Source organism: Lampris incognitus, chromosome 1 (genome assembly GCF_029633865.1).
Source record: "Lampris incognitus isolate fLamInc1 chromosome 1, fLamInc1.hap2, whole genome shotgun sequence".
In the NCBI taxonomy this organism is placed as follows: Eukaryota; Metazoa; Chordata; class Actinopteri; order Lampriformes; family Lampridae; genus Lampris; species Lampris incognitus.
This window is the reverse complement of record NC_079211.1, coordinates 151,751,355-151,770,124: the sequence shown is the minus strand read 5'-3', so window position 1 is coordinate 151,770,124 and position 18,770 is coordinate 151,751,355. Positions and strand designations below refer to the sequence as shown.

Genomic DNA, 18,770 nt, shown 5'->3' with positions numbered 1-18,770 from the left:
CCCGTGTCCTTCATGTTCCTTGGCCCTTGCATCGACAGTACTGGAACATGTCAGATAATGAGATAAGAAGAGCAGCGATTTAGCATTCTCCGACAACTTGAAAATGAAAAGTTGAAATAGTTATTGCTGGGCAAACCCTGTAACTGCTGCTATTTAGCCCTTCTGTGCAAGGGCACAACCAGGCAAACATAAAGGAAATGAAACCACACAGATAACCCTGAGAAATCAAACTCTGCCTCCTTTAGCCTTTATATCCTCCCCTTCTACAGTTTACACCAGACACATCTTCAAGTGAGCAAGGGAAATAATTGTGGAGTCTCTGCACAGCTCCCTGTCTTTCAGTCCCTGCTCCATAGCACGTGATGCATTTGAAAGGAAGATAAACCGTTTCATTTACAACTCCTTCCTTCAAGTTGTCCAAATCCCCTAACTTAACAATTAATCCCCAGTTATTTCCCACTTTCAATTACATTTACATTTCCCTCCCATGGTGAGGATCTGGTCCATGCATTGAATGTATGCATAAGCATCTTATTCTCTGAGGTCTGGTATGTCTTGCACTGAAGCTGTGTAATATGAATGTTGGAATATTTTGTCATTTGTACTATATTAAATCTCACCAGGCTGTGGGGAAATGGACAGAACTTGAATGTGGGTGGAATAAGAGTTTGCATTCTTCAGTCATTTTTTACAGTCTGTTATACAATTTAAGAGTTTAGTTTGAGCTACTATATACTATCCAACAACTAAAGATGAGCAAAATATGAAGCCAAAATCTTCATGTGAGCCACAAAGCCTTTGACAGGCCTTAGTCAAGTCAGCTCAGTTTTATTTGTATAGCCCAATATCACAAATTATAAATTTGCATCAGGGGCTTTACAGCAACACAACATCCAGTCCATAGACCCTTGCATCGGCTAAGGAGCAACTCCCTAAAAAAAACCCAACCCTTTAACAGGGAGAAAAAATGACGAGAAACCTCAGGGAGAGCAACAGCGGAGGATCTCTCTCCCAAGACAGACAGACATGCAATGGATAGTGTGTGTGCAGAATAAAACACAATTTACACAATACCACATTGAAAGAAGATGACAGAGTTACAATGGAATTATAAGATGTATGAAGAATATGATGAGGAGGATGCCAAGCAGTGTCCAGATGCCACTGGAACAGCCTAGGACTTGAGCCATGCAACCACCATCACCATGTAGAGCTGGCAGGAGGACAGACTGCACGTGCACACAGGGGAGACTCACATCACACCACTCACATTTATGGGAGAAGAGACAGGAAAAGATGTTAGAGAGACAAAGACTTGAGAGAGAAGAGGAGAACAGTTGCAAATATCAATAATCTATACTCTACAATCCCGGCAGCAGGACAGAGCTTGGTGAATTCATGAGACAGAAACCGACCTGCCGTGCAGTACAGGTCATGAAGTACTCAACTTAAGGGCAACTAATTGTAGGTTAATGCAAAAAGTTGAGTTTTAAGTTTGGATTTAAAGGACTGAATGGACTCTGACTGTCTGACAGCAGCAGGCGGGTTATTCCATAAGAACGGGACTCGATAGGAAAAGGCCCTGCCACCTGCTGACTTCTTTTTAAATTTGGGAACTTCAGGTACACACAAGAGGCCTGTATTTTGAGAGCGGAGAGCTCAAGATGGAATGTGTGATGGAATGTGTGATGGAATGTATGGTTTAAGGAGATCAGACAGGTATGTTAGGTCAAGCCCGTTTATCTGCAGGTATGTTAGGTCAAGCCTAAGGGCGCTGTTGGTGTCCTTGTAGCATAGTGGCTGCATGGTCACAAAATCTGGCCTGCACATAGACAGCTGGACGCAGACATCCACGCACTTGGGTAGTGATGAGTGAGTGAGTGAGTGTGTGTGTGTGTGTGTGTGTGTGTGTGTGTGTGTGTGTGTGTGTGTGTGTGTGTGTGTGTGTGTGTGAGTGTGTGTGTGTGTGTGTCCGAGTGTTGTCCCGGTCCTCCCCGTTGGGAAGGAGTACGGGGTATCACACACTGTCCCTCATACGGTGGCAGGCTAGAACATAGTACTGTGCAGCCACAGTACAGCTGTCTCTGTGTTCACCTGGTATGTGGGGTAGTTTTCTGGGGTTTGGCAGGGCCATGAATTTGGGGTGTCTCTCCTCCAATTTTGGAAAGTAGTAATCGTGGATTCGCGATGACTACTTCCCCCCTTTCTCTCTCTCCTTCTCCCTCCCTCCCCACCAGATAATATACCTGCTATGCCTGTCTCCTCTTCTTTCCTGGTCTCTCTCGTCCTCCTCCTTTCTATCATCACTACTTGCATTCAATCATGTATTTTCTCACAAAACCTTACACAATCATGTGTGTGAATTAATTAATTGTAAAGAGCTTTGAGTGGCTGTAGCAGCTAGAAAAGCGCTATATAAAATACAACTTGATTGATTTATAAATCAGCAGAAGCACTTTGAAGTCTGTTCTAACCTGGATAAGAAGCCATTGAAGGGACGCAAGAACTGGTGTAATATGGTCAGATTGTCTTGTTTTAGTTAGGATTGTAATTGAACCACCCTAAGACTTTAAGTACTAGAATGTGGCAGGCCTGAAAACAGAACATTACAGTAATCAAGCCTGGATGAAACAAATTCTTGTATTAGAGTCTCTGCATCAGCCATGGAGAGGAAAGACTGAATTTTAGCTGTTATGTAAGTGAAAAAAGGCCGTCTTGGCGATTTCTTTAATGTGCTTATCAAAGGAAAGGCTGGGATCAAACGTAACACCAAGATTTTTGGCTGCAACACTGTGAAATCACAAAGTTGTCAAGTATTACTGTTACTTGATCAAATTGGTGTCTGTGTCTAACAGGGCCAATGATCAGGATCTCGGTTTTATCCAAATTTAAAAGCAAGAAATTTAGTGACATCCAATTTTTCACAGCAGCCAAGCAGGCCTCTAAGTTAGTCATTTGAGTATGATCATCAGCCCTCATAGGGACATACAGCTGAGTATCATCAGCATAGCAACGGAAATGTATTCCATGACTGCGTATAATTTGGCCAAGAGGTGAAATATATAGAGAGAAGAGAAGAGAAGAGGACCATGAACTGAGCCTTGAGGTACACCACATTTAACATCAGAGAATTTCCATGTAACATGGTAGCAGACACACTGTGTTCTTCAGGAAAGAGCTAGGCCAGAAACACCAAAATTACAATTTATTCTATCTAATAGTACACAGTGATGAATGTTGTTAAAGACTGCATTGTGGTCCAGTAACAATCAGAATCAGAAATACTTTATTCATCCCCGAGGGGAAATTGGGTCCTATTACAGACACTCATGCTCTAGTAAAGAAAAACTAAAAACTAACAAGATCAAAGTTAACAAGAAGATAGAAATAAATAAAAATAAGAAAAACAAATAAATAGAAATTGAAGATAAAATAAGAAATAGAAATAAGAATAAAACATATAAACATATATGTGCACCATGCTCCAGCATATAACACCCTATTTATACTGTGTTACTGGGCATGAAACAAACAGCACAAACAAACACCGGACAGGGTAAAATAAGTGGAAGGACCAGTCTAACGACGATTGACTCAGAATGACTGACTCTGAGGAAGGCGTTGTAAAGTTTGATGGCCACAGGCAGGGATGACCTCCTGTGGCACTCTGTAGTACAACAGAATAAAATAGAAGCACAGAGGTGGAATCAGAGCCCATCGAAAGTAGAAGATCATTTACCACTCTGTCAGAGCAGTTTCAGTGGAGTGACAGGCCCTGAAAGCCGATTGAAAAGGTTCATATAGATGGTTTTCTTCTGTATGGGTCGAAAGTTGTTGATACACAACTTTCTCTAGTACTTTAGAAAAGAGTGGAAGATTAGAGACTGGTCGATAGTTATTAAGAGACCCTGGCTCGAGGTGCACTTTCTTAAGTAGATGTTTGACCACAGCTGTGTTAAAACTGCTGGGAACAATGCCAGTAGTAAGTGATAGATTAACAATGTCTAGCATAGTAGGTCCCAGAAAAGGCCAGAGGTCTTTAAAAAGTTTTGCTGGTAAGGGGTCAAGCAGGCAAGCAGTTGGTTTAGAACAGGGGTTCTCAAACTTATTACTCCAAGGTCCGCATCTGATTTTTATTCAAGATCAGAGGTCCAGAACGATTGGTGATACAAAAGAACATTTAATCAACTCACTTATAACGTTTGTTTTTAGTTATTACTTTTATAATGTTCTGCGAAGACCTGCCCTACTCTGCCTCTGATTGGCTCTAACCCTAACGAAAACGCACGTACGGGTAGGCTACTCGTTACTGTCATTTATGGTCGGTGCTAATTTCCTCCTCTCCTCTGCTCTCTTGTGTTTCAACAAGGTGGAGCTCAGCCCCCCCCCCCACACACACACACATGGAGCAGAGGTGAGACAGTGAACTTGGCATCAGCAATGCACAAAATAGAAAATGTTAAACTTAATAATGGATTATATTCATAACACAAGGTACGGACTGGGTCTGGATTGAGTCCAGGTGCAGACTGAGATCGGGACTTTGAGAAGCCGTAGTTTGCACGATGACACGAGCTTAGTCAAAGTATCAACAGAGAGAGTCTCAAAAGCTGCAATAACAGGAACTATCTGTAGCTCACTGTATAGATATGCATTTTGTAAGACAGGCTCTGCAGGAGTAGCTGGAATTGAGGAACTAATTTTGTTTCTAATCTCATCAGTCTTATTGCAGAAGAAGTGTTAAAACTCGTGGGCTGTGAATGGTGAGCAGCTAATAGATGGCTGCATTTTGGCAAATTCAGCTACAGCGTCAAAGAGGATTATGTTTTTGTTAATATTGATTAAGCGAGAGAGATACGCTGTTTTTGCATCAGATAAAACCTGTTTGTATTTCAATTTTCATCATTTATGTTCCAGTCTCCTGCAGGCCCGCTTAAGAGCATGTGTCTCTTCGTTAAACCAGGGTGTAGGCCTCTTTAGTCGCCTAGCTCGGGTAGTGAGAGGTGAAACTGAGTTGAGGAGACTAGAGAGGGCCACATTTAAGTCACTAGGGAGATTTTCAAGAGTCAATCTCTATAGTGAAAGGAGCCAAGACTTCAGGCAGCTGCTGGCCAAATGCAGCTACAGTGGAGGGACCAGTGTGGCGAGTGGCAATTACATCTGTGCCGACATTAACTGGACAGGCCAATGGTGCTTCAAATTTAATGAGAAAATGATCTGACACAGCAGATGTGGTTGGTAAGACATTCAGATCAGAAACAGCTATCCCTTTAGATAAAACCAAACCAAGGGTGTTACCACTGCAATGAGTCGACTCTTGACCAAACTGAGAGAACCCAAAAGTATCAACTAGTGCCAGAAAGGCTTTACTTAGAGGATCAGCAGCCTTATTCAGTTGAATATGAAATCACCAAGAATTAGAATCTCATCAGAGTGAGTAACAAGGCCTGAGACATCCATCCATCCATTAGCTGAACCACTTAGCCTGCTCTCAGAGTTGCGGGGATGCTGGAGCCTATTCCAGCAGTCATTGAGCGGCAGGCGGGGAGACACCCTGGACAGGCCATCACACACACACACACACACACACACACACACACACACACACAGACAATGTAGTACGGCCAGTTCACCTGACCTCCATGTGTTTGGACTGTGGGAGGAAACCGGAGCCTCCGGAGGAAACCCATGCAGACACGGGGAGAACATGCAAACTCCACACAGAGGACGACCCGGGACGACCCCCAAGGTTGGACTACCCCGGGGCTCGAACCCAGGACCTTCTTGCTGTGAAGCAACCACACTAACCACTGCGCCACCGTGCCGCCAGACCTGATACAAATTCTCCAAATTCTTCTAGAACTGGTAAATAAGAGCCAGGAGGCCGATAAGAGTATCACAATGTGGACTGAGCCGAGTCTGTTCATGGCTGGGGGAGCTGGACTTAGAATAAGAGCCCCAAAAGATTTGAATTTAGTTTCAAGTTTAGAAGTTAAATTGAAAATAGATTTATATATTAAGGCAACACCCCCACTTTGTTTATTTGCCTGAGCTACATGGGCACAAGTCTAGTCAGGGGGGTAAGCTTCATTTAAGGGAAGGAAAACATTTTTGTTTCAGCCAGGTTTCACATAACCCAATCATATTTCAAAACCCAATCATATCTAAATTAGATGATGTTTAGTAGATGAGAGGCTACACTTGAGCTGTGATACCGCTGCTGTATTTTTGAAAAAAGATTTCAAGAATACATGGTCATACATTATGACGTCTGGTATTTGGTATGTCTCATTGAAAAGCTTCACTAATCACTTGTATGTCATTAGAATTAAAATAACAGGTTGGACACAAATAACATCTACTACGTAAAAAGATTTCTAACATTACTGGACAACGCGTAAGTAACAAGGGAGGATTTCCAGTGCAAATTGTTCCAAGCACGCAATAGCAGAAAATGTTAGCAAAGCATTTTTGTTAAAATGTGCTAACAACATGCCAATACAACGTGTGTACTATGCAAACCTTTTCACTGAAGTGTGGAGGTTAAAACCGGATAGGTTCATCAGATTAGATGGTTTTCATTTGGTCTTGTTCTTCTTTTAGCCCTTACCAGCTGGCTGCACGCGTGCTTGGCATTGTAGTGTATGGAATGTGCTGGGAAGATTACATTTTGCTTGACTGATTGTTTGACTCATTTCATCAGATTCCACATTTATTTTATTGTTATTTTCACCTTCTTCTTCTGTGTTCTAGGGAACTTTGCTGAATATTCACCACTGTGCAAGATCAGGACATGGCAAGAGAATCAGAAGAGAAACACACGTGCTGCAGCTGGGTGCTGCAGTTGGGTGCAGCAGTTGTTGGGTGCAGCAGTTGGGTGCTGCAGTTGGGTGCAGCAGTTGTTGGGTGCTGCAGTTGGGTGCAGCAGTTGTTGGGTGCAGCAGTTGGGTGCTGCAGTTGGGTGCAGCAGTTGTTGGGTGCTGCAGTTGGGTGCTGCAGTTGTTGGGTGCAGCAGTTGTTGGGTGCTGCAGGCAGGCTGCTCATCCTCACAAATAAAAAAGGCTTCAAGGTACTGGAGGGTTTTCGTTGCTTTCAGCTTGTACACAACTTGAATAGGGCTGGAGAAGTGGAAGAGGTGGCTGAGCTGAACTTCGAAATGGTTTGCTTTTTAATTCCGCTTGCATTTATGAATGAATTACTTCCGGAAATTCACATACACGTTTATGAAACGTCTGTTTCCGTCTTCTCCGTGAAGGTTGCACACTGCACCTTTAGGCCCATGGCAATGTTGCATCAGAATCACGGCTCCCGGAAACGTCACTATGACCTCACTTCCGGGAAGCGTCATCGCGTCAACCCCGTGCCGGCTGGTGGAACCGCTTCGCTTGCGTACGGACTGGGTTTTCAGTTTGACATCTGTTAAAGGGGACCGTTTGACCCGGCATGGCTGAAGACGGTGTCGTGGAGAAAATGAGCGACATGCAAGTGACCGAAGGCAGAAAGGTGGTAATTGTGTTTTTATCTTGCTGGTTCTAAGCCTTGGCATTAGCTATGCCCAGCTAGCTGGAAGAGTAGCTAGCTGTCTCTCGCCCTAACCACTGTTAATGCTACATCGCTAGTTAGCCTTGGTGACTTGCCCTGAGACCCGGGCTGGTAGCAGTAGTCTGTCTGGGGTCCCGTGTGGGTTCAGCTCGTTGAGACCCGGGCTGGTAGCAGTAGTCTGTCTCGGGTCCCATGCGGGTTCAGCTCGTTGAGACCCAGGCTGGTAGCAGTAGTCTGTCTGGGGGTCCCGTGTGGGTTCAGCTCGCTGAGACCCTGGCTGGCAGCAGTAGTCTATCTCGGGGGCCGCCTGTGGGTTCAGCTCGTTGAGACCCAGGCTGGTAGCAGTAGTCTATCTCGGGGGCCGCATGTGGGTTCAGCTCGTTGAGACCCAGGCTGGTAGCAGTAGTCTGTCTCGGGTCCTATGTGGGTTCAGCAAGCTGAGACTCAGGCTGGCAGCAGCAGTCTATCTCGGGGGCCGCCTGTGGGTTCAGCTTGCTGAGACCCAGGCTGGCAGCAGTAGTCTATCTGGGGGTCCCCTGTGGGTTCAGCTCGTTGAGACCCAGGCTGGTAGCAGTAGTCTGTCTCGGGTCCCATGTGGGTTCAGCAAGCTGAGACTCAGGCTGGTAGCAGTAGTCTATCTCGGGGGCCGCCTGTGGGTTCAGCTTGCTGAGACCCAGGCTGGCAGCAGTAGTCTATCTCGGGTCCCATGTGGGTTCAGCTCGTTGAGACCCAGGCTGGTAGCAGTAGTCTATCTGGGGGTCCCCTGTGGGTTCAGCTCGTTGAGACCCAGGCTGGTAGCAGTAGTCTATCTTGGGGGCCGCCTGTGGGTTCAGCTCGTTGAGACCCAGGCTGGTAGCAGTAGTCTGTCTTGGGGGCCGCCTGTGGGTTTAGCTCGTTGAGACCCAGGCTGGTAGCAGTAGTCTATCTTGGGGGCCGCCTGTGGGTTCAGCTCGTTGAGACCCAGGCTGGTAGCAGTAGTCTATCTGGGGTCCCCTGTGGGTTCAGCTCGTTGAGACCCAGGCTGGTAGCAGTAGTCTATCTCGGGGGCCGCCTGCGGGTTCAGCTCGTTGAGACCCAGGCTGGCAGCAGTAGTCTATCTCGGGGGCCGCCTGCGGGTTCAGCTCGTTGAGACCCAGGCTGGCAGCAGTAGTCTATCTCGGGGGCCGCCTGCGGGTTCAGCTCGCTGAGACCCAGGCTGGTAGCAGTAGTCTGTCTCGGGTCCCGACCCAGGCTGGCAGCAGTAGTCTATCTCGGGTCCCATGTGGGTTCAGCTCGCTGAGATTCGGGCTGGTAGCAGTAGTCTATCTCGGGGGTCCCATGTGGGTTCAGCTCGCTGAGACCCAGGCTGGTAGCAGTAGTCTATCTCGGGGGTCCCATGTGGGTTCAGCGAGCTGAGACCCAGGCTGGTAGCAGTAGTCTATCTTGGGGGCCACCTGCGGGTTCAGCTCGTTGAGACCCCGGCTGGTAGCAGTGGTCTATCTGGGGGTCCCCTATGGGTTCAGCTCGTTGAGACCCGGGCTGGTAGCAGTAGTCTATCTCTGGTCCCATGTGGGTTCAGCGACCCGAGACCCAGGCTGGTAGCAGTAGTCTATCGGGGGGCCCCCAGTGGGTTCAGCTCGTTGGGACCCAGGCTGGTAGCAGTAGTCTGTCTCGGGGGCCGCCTGTGGGTTCAGCTCGTTGAGACCCAGGCTGGTAGCAGTAGTCTATCTGGGGGTCCCTTGTGGGTTCAGCTCGTTGGGACCCAGGTTGGTAGCAGTAGTCTATCTCGGGGGCCGCCTGTGGGTTCAGCTCGCTGAGACCCAGGCTGGCAGCAGTAGTCTGTCTCGGGTCCCATGTGGGTTCAGCGACCTGAGACCCAGGCTGGCAGCAGTAGTCTATCTCAGGGGCCACCTGTGGGTTCAGCTCGTTGAGACTCAGGCTGGCAGCAGTAGTCTGTCTCGGGTCCCATGTGGGTTCAGCTCTTTGAGACTCAGGCTGGCAGCAGTAGTCTGTCTCGGGTCCCATGTGGGTTCAGCTCGCTGAGACCCGGGCTGGTAGCAGTAGTCTATCTCGGGGGCCGCCTGTGGGTTCAGCGACCTGAGACCCAGGCTGGTAGCAGTAGTCTATCTGGGGGTCCCCTGTGGGTTCAGCTCGTTGAGACCCAGGCTGGTAGCAGTAGTCTATCTTGGGGGCCGCCTGTGGGTTCAGCTCGTTGAGACCCAGGCTGGTAGCAGTAGTCTGTCTTGGGGGCCGCCTGTGGGTTTAGCTCGTTGAGACCCAGGCTGGTAGCAGTAGTCTATCTTGGGGGCCGCCTGTGGGTTCAGCTCGTTGAGACCCAGGCTGGTAGCAGTAGTCTATCTGGGGTCCCCTGTGGGTTCAGCTCGTTGAGACCCAGGCTGGTAGCAGTAGTCTATCTCGGGGGCCGCCTGCGGGTTCAGCTCGTTGAGACCCAGGCTGGCAGCAGTAGTCTATCTCGGGGGCCGCCTGCGGGTTCAGCTCGTTGAGACCCAGGCTGGCAGCAGTAGTCTATCTCGGGGGCCGCCTGCGGGTTCAGCTCGCTGAGACCCAGGCTGGTAGCAGTAGTCTGTCTCGGGTCCCGACCCAGGCTGGCAGCAGTAGTCTATCTCGGGTCCCATGTGGGTTCAGCTCGCTGAGATTCGGGCTGGTAGCAGTAGTCTATCTCGGGGGTCCCATGTGGGTTCAGCTCGCTGAGACCCAGGCTGGTAGCAGTAGTCTATCTCGGGGGTCCCATGTGGGTTCAGCGAGCTGAGACCCAGGCTGGTAGCAGTAGTCTATCTTGGGGGCCACCTGCGGGTTCAGCTCGTTGAGACCCCGGCTGGTAGCAGTGGTCTATCTGGGGGTCCCCTATGGGTTCAGCTCGTTGAGACCCGGGCTGGTAGCAGTAGTCTATCTCTGGTCCCATGTGGGTTCAGCGACCCGAGACCCAGGCTGGTAGCAGTAGTCTATCGGGGGGCCCCCAGTGGGTTCAGCTCGTTGGGACCCAGGCTGGTAGCAGTAGTCTGTCTCGGGGGCCGCCTGTGGGTTCAGCTCGTTGAGACCCAGGCTGGTAGCAGTAGTCTATCTCGGGGGCCGCCTGTGGGTTCAGCTCGTTGAGACCCAGGCTGGTAGCAGTAGTCTATCTGGGGGTCCCTTGTGGGTTCAGCTCGTTGGGACCCAGGTTGGTAGCAGTAGTCTATCTCGGGGGCCGCCTGTGGGTTCAGCTCGCTGAGACCCAGGCTGGCAGCAGTAGTCTGTCTCGGGTCCCATGTGGGTTCAGCGACCTGAGACCCAGGCTGGCAGCAGTAGTCTATCTCAGGGGCCACCTGTGGGTTCAGCTCGTTGAGACTCAGGCTGGCAGCAGTAGTCTGTCTCGGGTCCCATGTGGGTTCAGCTCTTTGAGACTCAGGCTGGCAGCAGTAGTCTGTCTCGGGTCCCATGTGGGTTCAGCTCGCTGAGACCCAGGCTGGTAGCAGTAGTCTATCTGGGGGTCCCCTGTGGGTTCAGCTCGTTGAGACCTGGGCTGGTAGCAGTAGTCTATCTCGGGGTCCCATGTGGGTTCAGCGACCTGAGACCCAGGCTGGTAGCAGTAGTCTATCTCGGGGGCCGCCTGTGGGTTCAGCGACCTGAGACCCAGGCTGGTAGCAGTAGTCTATCTGGGGGTCCCCTGTGGGTTCAGCTCGCTGAGACCCAGGCTGGTAGCAGTAGTCTATCTCGGGGTCCCATGTGGTGAATGCCTTGAGGCAGCCGGAGCTTGAATGCCAGTGGTGTGCTTTGGCGTGGGCGCACCAGGGGCGAGTCGACGGTTTTCTGGTGTATGTGGGTGCGGAGTACCAGGGTCAAGTTGTGGCAATGAAATACCAGGGGCGTTTTCACCTTTCTTGTGTCATATCCTCTGATTTTGCAAAGAGGGTCCCAGGTTCAGTTCTCGCCCATCTGCATGGGGTTGGCATGTGCTGTAATTTACATTTGTTTGCATGGATTTCCTACAATAATCCAAAGACATGCATGTTTAGTAGGGTCTCTAAAATCTAGGATATGCAAACTTGTGCCATGGAGTGCCAAGAGTATCCAGGTTTTCCTTCCAAACAGTTACTACACCAGGTGATTTCACTGATTAACACACCTTCAACCAAGGAGGAAAGAGTGATCACTGGTATAGGGAATGGTTGGAGGTAAACCTGCATGTTGTCTGGACTTCCTGACACATCTTTACATTTACCTGCTTGTCCATATGTGTGAATGGTGCTGCCACTACCACCACCCTGTTACTTGCTCTTAGCACTTATTGTATTCACTCATTTAAAAAAAAAATCTCTTTTTTGCACTTTTACTGTAGCACTGGTTTTGCTCTCAGATGCTTGTTTAGATGCACTTATGACCTCTGATGACTATTAGTTCTCCTGATTTCCTGCGTTAAATGTACTTATTGTAAGTCGCTTTGGATAAAAGCGTCGGCTAAATGACTGTAATGTAATGTAATGGTGTGTGAGTGAGTGACTGTGTGTGTGTGGACTTTGTCTCCCAATGCCTGCTGGGATAGACTTCAAACCCCCCCCCCCCATTAGCCTCAGTTGTACTGAGTGGGTTTAATAGATTTATGGATAATGTCACTTTCAAATTTAGCTAACCAACTAGATGCCCAGGTTTGGTTGCATAAATTCAGTCATCCTGAAGGCAAGCATTACATGTCTCTGTATGTGAGTGAAGGTGAGCGCTCGTGTTTACATCTGTGAACAGTGGTTTACTCTTTGCACACATACAGTACTTGTACTTGGGTCATTAGTGTCAGGCTAGTCTTTTATTCGTGGTTATTTTGAGAAAGGCAAATAGGTTAAAATGACATTTTCTATTGTGGACAGGAGGGGGCCGGAGGCAATAAAGATGGAGGGAAGAAGAAGACTAAAGGTGCTGCTGGAGACAATGGGGGCAGGGTGGAGGTAAGTTGCTAAATTAGGTGTCAGAGGTATTGAGGATGCTTAGTCTAGTCTAGAAGGTCATTGAGTTGGCCTAATCTACAAGTCAGTGAGTGTAGGTCTAACACATGCATGCTCACATACCCTGTGTGCAAGTCACTTTTCAATACAAGTTTTCAGCTTGTTTGTGATGTTGGTGGCAAGATAACGGCACACAGCCAAGTATGGTAAAGGACTGTGTGAAAACAAGACAAATAATCCTGTTAATTCTTGTTTTATTGGATCGAGAAAACTTTTTAATGTTGGTTTGTCATATGTTGTGCGTAGCCACAAATCAATTTTGAAAATACTTTCTAAACTTCTCTGCTACCTTTCATGTTGTGTAAGTGCAAAACCAAACACCTTTAGGCAACTTTAGGTATGTTTGTGTTGACTTTTGATATAATGACAGAAAATAAGATGGCGTGACAATTATCTGTACTGCTCTTACACCTTTTCCTGGTCTAAAACCTCCATAATTAGAGGCTGGAATTGCTGGCACAGTAGACAAAAGTAATTATCTGGCAGGATAAAAAACCAGCAGCACTGGTTGTACCTGAGAACTGGATTGAGAACCACCGGTTTAGCTGATTTTGGCATCATAACAATGTTATGTATCATTAGAAACTAGCCCTAATTTTCTTGCACCTATTTGTTGCTGTGCTCCAGCTATCCCCACAACCTCAGTACATCGAGGAGCGCCTTGCTCTGTACATGAAGCTGAAGGCTGAACATGGTGCCCTGATGGCTGAGAGGGCAGAGAAGGACAGCCAGGCGATCAAGGTGACCCTGCCCGATGGAAAGGTGGTGGAGGCTGAATCCTGGAAGACCACGCCATACCAGGTGGCCTGTGGAATCAGGTCAGTGTGGCGACTGGAGGTTGCTGCTTTCTGCACGGTGCTGCGTCCCACCAATATACCCATTGCCCTGTCCCGCTAATATACCCATTGCCCTGTCCCGCTAATATATCCGTTGTGAAACCAGCCACATTTCCCCCACAAGGCATTAATGACACAACTTTCACACGATCATCATTTGCATGTGACTGTTATTCAGTACAACGGTATGTTTTGTTTTTTGCTTTTTTGATCAAGGTCTCTGACCGTTTCTTTTTAATATGGCTAAACTGTTTCATATTGTTGGTCAGGACTATGAACTTTTAATGTGTAATACATGTTGCGTCACAAGTATAGAAAAAAATACATCTATGATCACGGTTTAATTTTCTAATTTGGTATTCAATATTTTCCCTTTTCTTCTCCAGCCAAGGCCTTGCTGACAACACAGTGATTGCTAAAGTGAACAACTCTGTGTGGGACCTGGACAGACCTCTGGAAACTGACTGCAATCTGCAGCTGCTTAAGTTTGATGATGAGGAGGCTCAAGCCGTAAGTTTAACTTAGCTCTGGTTCTGACACACTTACTTTGTTGAAAAAATTACACACATTACAAAACAATTTTTGAAAAATTAAAATTTTAAAAATTAGACACAGTTTGTGATGTTTTGTGGCCCTTACGATTAGCATGATATAGATTTTCATTGTCAACTGAAGAAATGTGACACAAAGTTAGTGAGAAATACCAACATAACTGAGAAGTTAAACTAGAATCAGCTCGTAGGAAGGTTGGATCTCTATTTAAACCTTAGAACTGATCCCAGTTGAAAAATACAATGCAATACATTTGCCAACACACTTATAATAAACTTTATGCTTAAAAAGCCCATTAAACTATATACCGATACATTCCCTATATCAGAATAAAATACAAGCTCTTATTGGAGCATTTTTTTCTGTTTCATTTGGTATTTCCCCTTCCCTTACTCACACATAAACAATCAAGTCAGGTGCCCTCTGCCCAGTTTGTTTTATTTTACTTACTTATTTAATTTTTTGCCCCTTTTTCACCCCAATTGTATCCGGCCAATTACCCCATTCGTCCGAGCCGTCCTGGTCTCTGCTCCACCCCCTCTGCTGATCCGGGGAGGGCTGCAGACTACCACATGTCTCCTCCCATACATGTGGAGTCACCAGCCGCTTCTTTTCACCTGACAGTGAGGAGTTTCACCAGGGGGACATAGCGCATGGGAGGATCACGCTATTCCCCCCCAGCTCCCCCTCCCCCCCGCACAGGCACCCTGACCGACCAGAGGAGGCACTAGTGCAGCGACCACATCCGGCTTCCCACCCATAGACACGGCCAATTGTGTCTGTAGTGATGCTCGTCCAAACCGGAGGCAGCAAGGGGATTCGAACCAGCGATCCCCGTGTTGGTAGACAATGGAATAGACCGCCATGCCACCCGGACACCCTTGTCTGGTTTATTTTTGTGTACAGAATACATGCATCTACTACTACTACAACTTTTGGCTGCTCCCGTCAGGGGTCGCCACAGCGGATCATCAACAGAATACACGCATCACATTGCCTGATACCGCTAAAAAAGAGACTCAGGTCAAAGCATCAAGAGACTTTAAATGAGTAGTGTCATCAGAGGACCACTGTGGTATACAGAAATACTGCGTTATCACTGATGTGCTGCTGAACTGCAGCACACAAGCTGCTTTTTCTGACATACTGTTGACACCTAACTGTGCTCTCCGGTCACAACAGGGCTGTATGCACAGGTGAAAACTTTACACCTCACAATCTGAAATTGTTGAGAAATGCTGCAGTATTCTAAATCACCTTGTGTCTCCATTGCAGTGAAGGATAAAGTAGTAAAATCAAGCACCAAAACACAATTTTGCTTCAAACTTTTCCTTCACGAAACCCTCCTTAGAGAATAAGAACAGCTGTAATTGTCATCATCTTTGGTTTTGTCTATCTGATCGGTACTAAATATGGTTGAGAAACATCTTTAACTTGGCTGTGTGCAAACCTACAGACAACTAACAACTTGATAACTGCTGAAAAGGCTTTTTCCATATTTCTTTTTAATTTTGTTCTTTATTTTTTTATGAAGGTAGCCAGGACAGTACCCGCCATTTAATCGGTTCCCTTAAATTTATGTCCTGCTGTATAGTGGTGTCAATTTATAGCCTAGAATGTAAAGGTAGACTGTCTTGCACTCTTAATTTAACCTTGTTCATGTGACTTAAATTCAGCACTGACCGGGGCAGGCTGCTTAACCTGAGTATACAGGTCAGTATCATAAGCGAGAACTTAACAGTCAACAATAAACCTCGATGAACGTCATAAACTGTATAAAACGCACAACGTTATTAGGAGGAAACTGAATATAAAACGTTGGCATTATCAAACGCTGGAATAAAAGAGATGGCAGCCAGTCTCTTTTTACCCACGGGAGCTTCCCAGGACTTACTTCACCGTCTTTACTGTCCACCTGTGTAAAAACATGGCCTGAAGGAAAGGTATTCATGAATACATATTCCCAAGCACTCATAAGATTCAGCAGCTGCCTTCACTTTGCTTTTTACGCTGTCACTAGGTGGCAGATTTTTGCTGCCTAATTTGAGTTTTTAAGGCATGTTTTTCTTGTCAGGATTCAGAACAAAAGATATAAGGTAGACTGGTGTAGTTTTTTCCAAGAAGTTTGGAGGCTCTACTTGGTCTTGACAAACTCTGCGGTGCAGAAATATATGAGGAAAACATGGGTATGAAGATGAGTGACGGCGCTCCAAAGCCAGAACAGACTTTTTTCCAGTGCAGCGATGCTGTCTTGTTGAACACAGCAGACATGGATCAACTCTGTTAGTTCTACTCACCAGGCAGTACTCTCCTGTGTATTCCTCAGGTGTACTGGCACTCCAGTGCCCACATTATGGGTGAAGCCATGGAGCGTGTGTACGGGGGCTGCCTGTGCTACGGTCCCCCCATCGAGAATGGCTTCTACTATGACATGTTCCTCGACAGCGAGTGAGTCACATGGGCGCTGGATTTCAGATCTGTCACAACTGAATTATTTGTCTTGCTTAGTTTGCATTGTGTTGTTTTGGTACACTGTTATGTGTGTACTTGGAGGCTTGGGAGCTGCCAGTCTTCTCATTAAAAGACTGGTGGCCAACACAACAGTTGGATTAATGGGGCTGGGCTGTTAAACTGGATTCTTTCTGGACTTTTGGAATGACATCTACGATGAGGTCTGTCTGTCTCAGACGTTGGAGTCCCTAAACGTAAATAAAACCAATAGAGATTATTTATCCCACCTTTAGAAGGCTGTCCCTGACCAGGGCTGATTACTCCCCCTTCGTAAACAACTTGCGTTATTTGACCTTTACTTGAAATACATTTCTGTCTTCTGCGGCCCACAGGAGAGTGTACGTGGTGCGGTCTAATTAATTCCACACCCTCTTTATTGAAGTCATTTTATGCTAATGAAGTTCTCACACACTGCAAGGTCATCTTGACTTTGCGCAAGCCCCACAGTCCAGGCCTCTAGGTGTTCACTTGTGCCTGTTAGAGGTTATCACTTTCAGCCGCTAATGGCATGGTAAAATGGCAGCAGGTCTTGTCACATTGTGGACATACTCCGGAAGCACGTCAGACTAATGTGAAGTTAGGCTCGCTTGGCATGCCGGTGTAGATGACATTACAGAGTTAGTGTTTTTTCCTTTTCTTTTCTGATGTGTTATTTCTATCGTGTTACTCCTCCGCTGTTTTTGACAGGGGCGTATCAAGCAATGACTTTCCTTGTCTGGAGAACTTGTGCAAGAAGATTATCAAGGAGAAACAGCCATTCGAGAGGCTGGAGATAAAGAAGGAGACTCTTCTGGAAATGTTCAAGGTAGCGACACACACAGACTCGCAGAAACAGCCGATGAGGAGCAGTGCATATTTTGGTGGCCTCTACCTGCTGTTGTAAAATCGGTTTTATCTCTTTGACAGTACAACAAATTTAAGTGCCGTATTCTGAACGAGAAGGTCACCACTCCCACGACCACGGTTTACAGGTAACCCCCTGAGATTTATTATTATTGTGTATCTTTACACATGCATTAAATAGAGATGTTTATATGGAACTTTTTTATAAGCTTTACAAACTTTTAAAAAACATACTAAAAGATAAATTAGAAACCAGTAAAATCTGTGTTAAAGTAAAACCAGAAAAACAATAAAAACTAGAGAGCAAATCCCTGCCAGGCGTATCTCCCCTTCTCCGATGCTCGGATTTGGCAACAAAACATCCCTTTTTTTGGCTGCCGGTAGAAGGGGCTCTTCTTAAAGCACTTGAAATGTGTTTCCCGTCTCAGTTTTCATAATGTAAATTGAGTGAAGGTGACTTTCATTCATTCTAAAGCAAGAAAACACCAGTATGAAAACACTGCTCAGCCATGGGAGGTTATTTTATAGCTGCAGAGATGATGTCCAGCTGTGACTGGGATTAATCCAACTCTTGAAAATGTACTATCGTGGCGTTAACATTGGAGTCTATGGCACTTCCGTGTGTAATCCCCTCATGATGTCAGCTAAACAAACATGGCGGCGAGGTGAATAAGGCGAATTATTTTCGGTTCATCCAGTGTTCCTCTTTCTCTCCTGTGCTGAGATCAGCAGTGAAAAATTTGCTGATTTGCAAAATACAATCGACGTCTCATTTACTTTAAGCACTCACACCGTCGCTGCCTGATCGAAGTCAACGTGTGCGTGTGCAGCCGCAGAGAGCAGCGTTAGTTGCATGTGTGCAGCCGCAGAGCAGCGTTAGTTGCATGTGTGCAGCCGCAGAGAGCAGCGTTAGTTGCATGTGTGCAGCTGCAGAGAGCAGTGTTAGTTGCATGTGTGCAGCCGCAGAGAGCAGTGTTAGTTGCATGTGTGCAGCCGCAGAGCAGCGTTAGTTGCATGTGTGCAGCCGCAGAGAGCAGCGTTAGTTGCATGTGTGCAGCTGCAGAGAGCAGCGTTAGTTGCATGTGTGCAGCTGCAGAGAGCAGCGTTAGTTGCATGTGTGCAGATGCAGAGAGCAGCGTTAGTTGCATGTGTGCAGCTGCAGAGAGCAGCGTTAGTTGCATGTGTGCAGCCGCAGAGAGCAGCGTTAGTTGCATGTGTGCAGCTGCAGAGAGCAGCGTTAGTTGCATGTGTGCAGCTGCAGAGAGCAGCGTTAGTTGCATGTGTGCAGCTGCAGAGCAGCGTTAGTTGCATGTGTGCAGCTGCAGAGAGCAGCGTTAGTTGCATGTGTGCAGCTGCAGAGAGCAGCGTTAGTTGCATGTGTGCAGCTGCAGAGAGCAGCGTTAGTTGCATGTGTGCAGATGCAGAGAGCAGCGTTAGTTGCATGTGTGCAGCTGCAGAGAGCAGCGTTAGTTGCATGTGTGCAGCTGCAGAGAGCAGCGTTAGTTGAGCGAGC

General features: G+C 47.1%; 1 protein-coding gene across 1 annotated transcript in view; it reads left to right on the top strand.

Annotated features, from left to right (window-relative positions):
- Window positions 1–7,363: 7,363 nt before the first annotated feature.
- The window catches only part of tars1 (threonyl-tRNA synthetase 1), a 28,738-nt gene continuing 17,331 nt past the window's right edge, over window positions 7,364–18,770 (top strand). Inside the window, exons 1-7 of the mRNA XM_056281078.1 lie at window positions 7,364–7,503; window positions 12,381–12,458; window positions 13,143–13,333; window positions 13,738–13,861; window positions 16,230–16,351; window positions 17,102–17,219; window positions 17,321–17,385. Coding sequence (XP_056137053.1) covers window positions 7,444–7,503; window positions 12,381–12,458; window positions 13,143–13,333; window positions 13,738–13,861; window positions 16,230–16,351; window positions 17,102–17,219; window positions 17,321–17,385 — 758 coding nt within the window. The 5' untranslated portion in view covers window positions 7,364–7,443. The remainder of the gene's footprint in view (window positions 7,504–12,380; window positions 12,459–13,142; window positions 13,334–13,737; window positions 13,862–16,229; window positions 16,352–17,101; window positions 17,220–17,320; window positions 17,386–18,770) is intronic.